Source organism: Rhea americana, unplaced genomic scaffold, assembly GCF_003343005.1.
Source record: "Rhea americana isolate MKP2758 unplaced genomic scaffold, rheAme1 scaffold_15, whole genome shotgun sequence".
NCBI lineage: Eukaryota > Metazoa > Chordata > Aves > Rheiformes > Rheidae > Rhea > Rhea americana.
Genome location: NW_028185594.1, coordinates 2647718 through 2658385, shown reverse-complemented (window position 1 = coordinate 2658385; position 10668 = coordinate 2647718). Strand labels below are relative to the sequence as shown.

The 10668-nt window shown below is 41.6% G+C and overlaps 1 protein-coding gene across 7 annotated transcripts in view; it reads left to right on the top strand.

Annotated features, from left to right (window-relative positions):
• The window catches only part of PIKFYVE (phosphoinositide kinase, FYVE-type zinc finger containing), a 65299-nt gene that overhangs the window by 19182 nt on the left and 35449 nt on the right, over nt 1–10668 (top strand). For 6 of the 7 annotated variants that reach the window (XR_014895134.1, XR_014895133.1, XM_085299343.1 and 3 more), the window contains 5 exons: nt 973–1130; nt 2221–2332; nt 3934–4081; nt 4576–4743; nt 10333–10395. Coding sequence is in view for 5 of the 7 variants with exons in the window: in XM_085299343.1 (XP_085155469.1) it covers nt 973–1130; nt 2221–2332; nt 3934–4081; nt 4576–4743; nt 10333–10395 (649 nt within the window). In the remaining 2 variants the exon portion in view is untranslated. The remainder of the gene's footprint in view (nt 1–972; nt 1131–2220; nt 2333–3933; nt 4082–4575; nt 4744–10332; nt 10396–10668) is intronic. The other variant, XM_085299341.1, reaches the window with a different exon arrangement.

Genomic DNA, 10668 nt, shown 5'->3' with positions numbered 1-10668 from the left:
TGGGGGGGGGGGGGTTCCTATCCTCACAAATAGGACAAAAAGGCAAAAAGAAGGAAGGGTTTTTCATACAACCAGAGGTTCAAGATTGCTCTCTGTGCCATTTAATATCAAGAAGGCTGAACTGTATTGGTAGATATTTGACTCCTGTCATCATATTGCACACAAGTAGGCATTCCTGAGGGTGGAAARGTACAGAGCAGATGGTTCAGTTTGGATGGAGCATAGGCTAAACAGGAAGCTGCACACATGCTTAGCAGGCCTGGGAGTAAGGTCAAGGAACAGGCTGAAGTGTAGGTGATAAGGGAAGAGATTACAACATCAAAAAAATGGATAATTTTTTATTATTGAGTTGGGAGGGGTATCTAAATCTTGCTTACTAGCCAAAGCTAGCAATATCAAAAATGGACTTGGTACTGGTCAATACAGAAAGGAGTCCTCAATAAGAAATGATATCTCAGAACTTGAACAAACTTAGCAGCGTGTATTGCTCTGTCAAATGCTTACTCTATATCTGGGCTGGATAACTGACTAGCATGCTTCGCAATGCCTAGGATGAACATAGATTATATAGAAAACTCCTCTTTTAACGGGTGACTTTTTACTGGTCCCTATACGTAAAAATACCGCTGAAGTTTGAGACTAGGACCCTTGAGGACAGCAGTGTATCTTACAGACAGTACAGAAGCTTGCTACATTAAAAACAAACTCCTCAAGCATTAGTGTAACCAGCTTGTTTCTTCCTTGCTTGCTTATGACTTACATAAAAGGAAAGGATGCTAGAAGCTGATGCCATATATATCAGTCTGGTATTTTTATTTGTGCCTTCCTGTAGGTTGAGCATAATGGCTTAGATTGTTTGCTTGACTGTGAAGGGCTTTTTACCTAGAAGCKGATCTGAGGGCTCAGGTTGATGACATTGAAACCAGTGCTGAGATCAGATTAGTAAGTAACTCTCATTATCTCCTTGTCTAGGACTCAGTCCAGCTGAAAGACCTGTGGAAGAAAATCTGTCATCACAACAGTGGGATGGAGTTTCAGGACCATCGTTACTGGCTGCGAACGCATCCTAATTGCATTGTGGGAAAGGAGCTAGTCAACTGGCTCATCAGAAATGGGCACATAGCCACAAGGTAACCACGATGCTTTAGGAAGGCAGGGGTCTTCCATCTCTGTGGTAGAAGGCTGTGAGTTTAATATAGGATACCTTAGACTATGAAGATAGACCCCTCTAYAGGGAGATGAGAAAGAAACAAAACTCAGATCTCTTCTTTGTTGCCCAAGAAAGCAGGTAGGGTTCTGACTCTGTGGCCTGAAATGACAGGGGATGGTGGGGGGGCTGGCTGGTTCAGGAGCTAGCGTGGGAGGCCTCTTCTCCATACTTAGCCATTTTTCCATACTTATCCATAGGATAAGTATGACTCAAGTGGACAGAGAACAATGAACACATTATGATAACTGACCAAAAAAWTTATTCAGAGCTCTGTGTTCTGTTTTGATAAATGGAAAACTATGGTAGGGTCACCTAAGCCTAGGCTGTGTGCCTTTTGGATACCTGTTAGCAAAAGCCTCWGCTTCTAGGTAACAGAGCACAGCATACAACTAAAAAATGAAGTGTGTTCTCTCAGCTCCTCAGGGTGGGTTTTGGCTACACAGAACACTGTTGTTACTAAGCTGGGAAAAATCCACTTTAGTCTGTCCAAGTCCAGAAAGCAGTATAGAAGAGAGGAGACTGCTGCAGTCCTTTATCTTCCAAGGAGTGAATCTGGCCTTGAGATCAAGGATCACTATTAGGGTTTGATAGCTAAATTTTGGTAGAGCAGGTAGGTTTTTAAMCTTGCAAGTGAGTGTGAAGATCTAGTGTATCTAACTGTGCAACAGAGGGATTAAACTAAAAATGCAGAGCCAGGATCCTCACTCAGCAGGGAAACTTAGCATCTATATCTCAAGTTAAGGATGTTGGAGGGGTGCAGACAGTATGTGTTAATCATCTGCTGGTCACCTCAGGTGAATTTAGAGTGCTGGCAGTCTTTTGACCTAGCTCTATACTTGAACCAGTAAGCTCTACTGCCTCTCCAAATATTTTAAATACTATCTAGTTAAATAGGGGAATGGAATACAGAGTCACACCTAGCAAATTACTTGTTCCTTTTGTAGCATGTTTGTAACGTAAATCATTTGTATTTACAGCCAGACTTACAAAAACATCTCTTAYATCTCCAGGGCCCAAGCCATTGCAATAGGGCAAGCACTGGTTGATGGACGCTGGTTGGATTGTGTCAGTCATCATGATCAGCTCTTCAGAGATGAATATGCTTTGTACCGACCGTTACAGGTAAAAGAATGAATCTGATTTGGGAGAGGAAGGGAGCAGTAAAGTTATAATTCTTGCTGAGCTTGGGAGCTGACTGGAGTCTTTTTAATCCCATTCTCAGCGAATGTTGTGCTTGCTTTTTTGTCAGCTGTGCAGCATAGAGAATGGGTAGCCAGACTTTTTTTGTTTGATTAAATTGATTAGTTTACATCTGTAGTTTAAAGCGAAGCYGCTTTTACCCAGAAAGCTTTTGGACTCTTTTGTGGAAGATGGGCTGTTATGCTTAGTGGTGCCTACAGTAGAGGAAAGGGGGTGCAATCTCTGATCTAGGCCAGTGCCCCTCGTGGCAGTCATCTTTCACAGTGGCCTTGGAGTGGTACAGGCAGTGCTTGTGGCTGTGCTGTAACATGCATAATGTACAATCTGCTGTGCAATTGTTGGTGACTAAGACACAGTGATCACTTACTACTTATGTGTAAAAATCCTTCTTTAAAACCTTTCAAAGAAAGGATCTTTTGCCTGTAGTATATTAGAAATAAGATGAGCTTCTTTTATCTGTAGTGATTACAGTAACCAGGAATTCAGTCCCTTAGTCAGCTTCATGATGCAAGTCTGGGAGGGTTCCTCTGCTGTGGCTCCCAGATAGAGCTGACTGGCTAAGAAGGCCGCAGAGTACAGTGACCAGAGATGCTGTCCTACCTACTGTGAACCTCAATCAGAAAGCTTGCTGCCATTAGCAGCCCATCTTCCTCATGCCTTTCACCTCTTGACCACATTCACATGGTCTTCTATTGACAGTGCCCTGGGGTCCATCTGGCATCCCAGCTAGCTAATCACGGTCTCAGTTTGCTAGTAAAACTTGCCCTAAGCTAGCAAATGCTTGTGCGGTCTCTGCTCTAGCTATCTGTAAGTGGATTGTACTATTCAAAGTTTAAAACAGATTCTTGTACTCATCTGCTGAAAGCACTGTTTGATCTCATTTCTCCTAACTTAAGCAAGAGTTAGGAGAAACAATGTTGGCAACTCGATTGCTTGCTGCACTTGCTGTAGCCAAAGAACAGTAGTGAGAATTTCCTCCTGAGGTGATTAGAAGCATCAGGATGGCTGATGACCATTGCTAAGATGCTCTCCAGGCTCTGGCTTTGCAGCCAGGGTTTGTTTTGACACAGCTAGCCTCAGGTAGGGCCTGGCTTGCAAGTGAAGCTCTTAAAGCTGCTCTGTTTCGTCAGTCGCAGAATTGCTCCTATGACTTAGATCTAGCCTCCACCAGGAGCTGTGCATACAGAAGGATATGTCTGTCATCTTTTTTGGTTTGGGAGTGATGAGCATTCAGCACTGCAGTAGATATGTCCATTAGTGTCAATTAGTCACAACTTGCGTGGAAGTGGGGAGGAGGCAGAGACTAAGCAAAGTGGGAAGTGTAAGGAAATACTTATTTCCTGTTCCAAACAGTTCCTATTTCATGATGATGGGGGGGGGRGAGGTGGCTGTATGACTAACCCTGCTCAGCCCGTTGAATGCATCTTTTGATTTTTGAAATGTCTGATCTGTATGTGTAGCAGGCAGTGTGATACCTCAGCAGAGCTGAACTTTAACACCTTTTTTTCTTCCTTGTGTAATAGAGCACAGAGTTTTCGGAAACCCCCTCTCCAGACAGCGACTCTGTAAACTCTGTAGAGGGGCACTCTGAGCCATCCTGGTTCAAAGACATCAAGTTTGATGACAGTGATACAGAGCAGATTGCTGATGAAGGAGAAGATAATTTGGCCAGTGAGTTTCAACTGATTCTTGTTTTTATTCTGTCTTCTCCCTGCTGTCTCCAACCCCTCGGGACATAATAGTATAACCGTGTCTTGCTTTGCTTGTGTGTGTGCGTGCATRGGGCTGTAAAGATCCAAGCAAACTATAATCTAGCTAGTCCTCCTGTTTCTTTTGACGAATATGATATTCTGTATTTGGAGCTGAGGAAACTTCATGCATCTGATGGAGAAGCATGTAAATTATCTGCTTCTTTCTCAGGCAGACTGGGGCCTTATAACTCCTGGCTGACTGGAGCCTTATAACAAAGCACTGAAGAATGCCTACCAAATATGTCAGTATGCACACACCAAGATAAGATTAGAAGTATGAAAACACTGTATTCCTGTAGTATTTCACACTGAGCTTCATGTATTAAAGACAATTTTTCTCCTCTCCGGTACCCTCATGATATCCATTTGAACCCTTCTCCTCCCTGTATCTTCCCCCTTACCCAACACTAAAAGACTCCGCCAGCCCTAGCAAGCGCACTTCAGTCAGCAGCTTCCAGTCCACAATGGACAGTGATTCAGCCGCCTCCATCAGCCTGAACGTGGAGCTGGACAACGTGAACTTCCATATCAAGAAGCACTCCAAGTACCCACATGTGCCCCCTCACCCTGCTGACCAAAAAGGTATGAGGTAGTCACCAGCTGGAGTTGCACACGATGGAGAGCTGGGCCCTAATAATACCAGCTTATTTAGATGCTACCTCTGTAGCTGTCTTAGAGGGGAAAATATGCTATCTAGTTGGCATTCACCTGCACTTTTGATATGCTCACCTCTGAGGAGGCTCTGTAGACCTGTTGAAACCACCTTCTCTGCAAAGTGTGTAGCTTCCCCTATGACTTTCTCTTTGAAGCAAGGTGTCCTGCTGTCCACGCATAATGGGGCAGATCCACACATACCATTTCTGGCCCACTGAGGGGGAAAAARTAGTCCGTGCATAAACCAGTTTAAGATACTTGTCTCTCCAGTTTTAGACTGAACTGGAAGACCAAGAAGAAAAAACAAACAAAATTAACTTGAACTCTGATCCAACCTTAACAAACCTGTATTTGTCAAAAGAATAATCTTATTGATGAGAAGGGCTAAATTAATACTTATGTATAATTTTTTTGTTAAAGAGACTCTCCATTGAAAAGAGAAATAGAAAGAAATCAAATAGTGTTGAAGACCTCTTTAGAAGGCTTTTTTCATAAAGGAGTGCTGTATTGAAAGATTCTAAATATGAGCAAAATCCCTATGAAAAGATAATGTGCTCCCTCTGTTGACACTTCTGTTATGTAAATAGCACAAAGGCTGGCTGTAACCAGAGCTTGCTACTGGCTTGGGTCTAGCGACTTCTGGTTGCTTTACCCAGCAATAGCTGGGTAGCTATTGATAGGCTTTGCTCTGCTCCCTTACCTAAAGTTATAGCAGCTGTGTGGATTTCTAGCCTTGTCTGCTTCTGAGGAGTTTCTTGGTCTTAATTATGTTTTTTTTCATCGCCCTACTCCTCTTCAGTATTCCCAGCTGTAAAGGATCATCCACTGTTAATTAATTATTGTAAAGGATCATCCACTGTTAATTAATTATAACTCCTTCTAATAAGTTCATACTTTTATGAAGTCTAACAGACCTCTTCTTTTAGCGTGGATCAGTACACAAGACTATTTGTACGCTTACACACAGATTGCCTTCTTGGAAGCTGTGAAATGGTGACTAAATTTTGGAAAAAGAGAAAGAGGGGAGAGAGCTGTTCACAGATGACTTAATGCCTTAGACATGAGAGGGTGAGTGAGGTAGGTTAGAGGGGACATTTATTAGTGCCCATTGTAGTCACCTTTTGCTGTTTGCTAAAAATAGATTGAGAAGGAGAAGAAAATGTATGTGCTTACTTTTCCCAAATAGAGGAGCAGGAGTTGAGAACAAATGACTAAAAAGGGAGAGGAGTTGTCAGAACTCCTGAGACCAATTCATTAATGATTGCGGTGTCAGTTTGCAGCTCTTGATCAAATGAAAAGCTAATACCTCTACAGAGAGGGAAGAGTGTGGAAAGGGAAGAATATATCAAGGGATATACCTCCTATTTGAAAGGAGGGATGTTGGATTAAATGAGCTGGAATAAAGCCCAGGTGTGTTGCAGTACTCTGTAAATTTACAGCTGTAGCAGGGTTATCAATCAGTGTGTGCTGCCAATAAAGCAGGCTGTAGTYAGTTTGGCTGTGACTAGTGTTAAGACTTATAGGGTGATAATTCTGGTTGCAGACATACCTCAGTCTTTATCTCCTTGTGGAAGGAATTCATTACATGATGAAGGGGAAACATAAAAGAACCTGCCTCTCTTGGAAATTGTTAACTAAATCAAAGCTTTTCATGGCCAGAACTGAAGCTGTTGTAAGAAAGATTTTGATGATGGAGAGTTCAGAGAAGATCAATAGAAAAGGCAAGTTGTGAGGGGACTGAAAGGAGAGAAGGTTCTATTTGGGTTTTGAGTTACATGAGTTGGTAGTACTCTGCAGTCTTCAGTGAATCTGTGCTGACTGATGCTTGTTACCTGTCCCTGAAATGTGTTGTCTCTGAACCAGGTGGTTCTGTAGCAGTGCAATTTATGCCAGAAAACTGGGAGCAATTCCTTTAAGAAACTGGCTTTACCTTGAGGTAATTGTTTCAGTAAGGTGCCCAGAACTGGGATACTRTGGAGATGTGAGTCATTAAAGCACATTGTGGACCAGTAAGTATTACTCTGCAGTTTTCGGAAAAATCTGTATCCTCTGCAAATACATAAGAATTCCTGTGTATCTTTTTTGGCTTCCTGGCATAAGWTTCTCTCTAGAGAAAAGTCCTAACYGGAGGGAGCAACAGAATAAAATAAAAACCAACATCTTGAACAGCAGGAAATGTTCCTTAGAAAGGTGAGACTGAAAYTTCTTAGGTGCCTAGAGGTTTGTTGCTTAAGGCCTTCAAGAATTATGTGGGAGAAAACCCTACAGCATACACTACAGTGCCTAGAATACTGAAGCGGATGACTTCTAAAACTTTGTTCCAGAAAGTACTAAAATCTGAGTTTAGACATAGGCTTTCACTGTGTGTTCCTGATTTATCTTGGCTGTATTCTATAAAAAAATCTTCCAGGATGTTATGAATATCACAATGACTATGATCAGACAGCCAAGACTAGCTAGTTAAATTCTGTGTAAAATGGTATACAGTTATTTAAGAATAGAGCATTTCAGTTATTCAGTGACTTTGTGTTTTTAGTTGTCAGGGACCTGTAACTTCCTTATGCCCACTATGCACTCTTTGACTGCGCTTGGCTTCTGCAGAATTGTCTGTTCTAAGACTAATTGTAGTGACTTAACTTGCTTTGAAACAAGGTGGGTGTCATCTTCAGTTTTGCTTCCTTTCCAGAGTAGTAACTCAATTTCCTCACAGCTGTAAATCACAGTCCTTGGGGGAAGGCCAAGAGGAAAAAACAACAGAGCTAGAAGTGCAGGTCAGCTCTGTAATCTTTAAGTGTAATCTTTGAGTGTTTCTTCAAATGATTAAGGAGTGTGCAATTTCCACCAGTCACAGAGATCAGCTGCTTAGAAGCAATAGCCAGTGATGTGCCAGCTGTGTTTTAGAACAGTGTTTTGTTGATAGTCTCAGTTTAGTGGCACAACTTCTTTAGGGCTGACTGATGTTTGGTGGKATTTCATGAAATTCTAGTGACCCTAAGCTAGTTGGCTTGTAGTATCTTTTTACAAACAAGTATAGTGATTTATTCGTAGTATCATCTGCCTAGGGAAAATGGCACTTTGCTTATGGTGAGAATCAAAATGGGAAACCAAGCAAGRTTGCTCCCAGCATGTAATTCTGGGGAGGAGGTAAATATTTAAGTGACTGAATCAGTTTATTTTAAAGGTGACTTTTAGTTGCTATTTTTAAAGCGATACTGTATCAGTATGGAGAGCATTATTTTCTAAATGTCCTCACAGCTAAGTATCCTTGGTCCAGGCAGCAGGTATTTTGAATAGTTAATTTTGATGTCTGCATTTAGCTGGGCCAGGGAAAGATGAGAGGATCTCAAAATAGTATATCAGAGTTCTTAGCACTGTTGCTTGCCAAGGCTTACTACATGTTTGCCAGGAGCCCTTTCTGTGCACCTCATTTCATGTGGACCTCAGTGGATGGTGCTGTAGAAGGAAAGCTGTGTGTGTACTCATGCTTAGTTTCTGTATCTTGAAGAAAAACTGTGGTTTGTGGCCAGATCACTTTGACGTTTAGTCAGGGCAATCCAAAAGACATTTGAAAAGTCTACCTACTGATCTCCATGGGAGACCTGTGAATCTGTGTGTGTGTTATGGTGTTTGTTTCCAATGTTGCCCTCRAATATCCAACTGAGCAAGTTCAGGTATTCTGTGGTATGTGTGTGCTTTTATAAAGGCKGTTTGGGGGGCATGTAAGATAGCTTGTAGACAAGGAGTACAAACTCTTAACTGCTGGTAGAGAAAGGTACAARATACACCACAGGAACCTCTTTTTCTAAAACTTTCTATGGTGTAATACATGTAGTGACAGTGTGAGGTAACACTGCATGTTAGCCACTCTGACTATTTCAGACTTGCACCTTATGCATGTGTTATCTGTCTGCTCCAGGAGGAGGTGCAAGTTTCTTACAATACCAGGAACTTCCCTTGGGGCACTATTGTAGGCAGAGTTATAGGACATGAATTTCTGTTAAAGAGAAGAGATCTTGGTTTGGGGTGGTTGCCTGCTTCTTTATGCAGGGCAAGACCAAGGTTAGATTTGAGCTAATGATGACTCCTGCTTTGGCCATGTCAGTTGGGTTATGTCAGACCGAATTTGAGTGTGTTCATGCTAAGAGCTCCTGTTCTGTAGCTGTTGAAAGGTGGAGAAGGACGAGGATGCTAGTACTTACGTTTGTTTGTAGGTGCAGCCCAACATGACTTTCTCTGGCTAGTTTGTACGACTGTGGGTGAATGCTGAAGGTGAGCCAGTCTTTATCAAGCAGTAGGTTAGTGGTAATGCTATACTCTTCATCTCAGCAAGAGGTTAAAAGAATTGGTGCATACCATCAGGCTGCAAGAGATTGAAACTTCCCTTTCTGCCCCCAGGTGTGGTACCTAAAGCATCTGTTGAGTATCTGATTTCAGACTGAGTAACTTTGAACAAGCTCAGATTTTTCAAACAATGGTGCTGCTGTTCAGGGATTTGTGATTGCTTGTGCCCATCATCTTCCTGTTGCTTTCTGTTGGTGTCTGAAAACTGCTTGGCTTTGCTTTCTGTTTGTGGCAGTAGGTCTGGTCCTTTCTCAAGAAAGATGGTAAACGGTTGGTTCTGGACTTTGGATCGTCATATGACATGAAGTTACACTACTGCTTTTGTTTTTCTCATTATACAACCACTTTTTGTGTAAGCTGGTTAACTAACTGAAGACTTAACAGACTAATGACCTCTAGAGAAAACAAGCTTTTTTTGTAGCCACTTAGCCTGCATGAAAGATCAGTCTGGTATTTTTACAGTGATCTAGTAAACTAAAGTGTAGCTGGTGTCCTTACATCTATAGCTTCATCCCATTTCGCATACATTCCTATAAGTAGCTCTTAGCTTTCTCTGTTCCTGGGAGTCCACCTCCATCAGCCTGGATTTCTCCAAACACTTCAGACTGTTTTGGACTTTCTGTAGCTCTCTCGAAAGACTGGTTGCCTTTCTTTCTGTCACTACATAAGATAAATCTTATGGCTGGTGTCTCCCTGAATCTGAGATAACAGTAGAGATACAGAAGTGGAATATGGCAGCAAAACAGTTTCTGAAGCTGCATTTTAGGTCAGAATGAGAAGACCATTCCCTGTCTGGACATTCACATGGTGTGTGCTCACAGTTTACACGTTTGTATTCAGGTCTAGAAAAAYGAAGGGTGTTTCAGTTGGAAATGCAGACTCTTCAGTGCTAGTTCACTCTGTGCTCATGTCTAACTTTTGTTAGTTTGGTTTTTTAACAGTAATAAGGACTCTTTTGTTGTCCTTCTAAAACTTTTTGGATAGAACGAGAAGGAGAGGGTATTCTTGTCTTTACCACTCATCAAGCTGTTGCTAAATTAATGACTAACATTTAGATGAGTAATGCTGCTTCTTATGGTGTGGGCGTGTACATCATATAATTATATGTGTATGCCAGTGTAGCCTGTCATTTTTTTTTCCTGTCTCTGCCTACCTCACTCTTCTCTTTTCTTTCAGAGTACTTGAATCCTGACAACGGAGGGCAGCAGATGTTCTCTATCAGTGACGCTTTTATTAAAGGTAAGGGGAACCTTCAAAAGTTGCTGTTTTGTTGTTTAATATAATGATCACAACTACTCTTTAATAGAGATTTAACCTTTTGAAGTGGTTTACTTGATTGTAAACCTGAAGCTATTTGTGGAGAAACTTGTATAAACTGTACTGTAACCTCTTCTTGATGTACTTTAAGGCTTCTTGAATTCCTTGATTTAAAAGCAGTCAAGGAAAGTCTTAAAAAATAAAAGCTAAGAGGGAGGGTTTATAATTTTTGTTTATAACTTCCCCACCCACAAA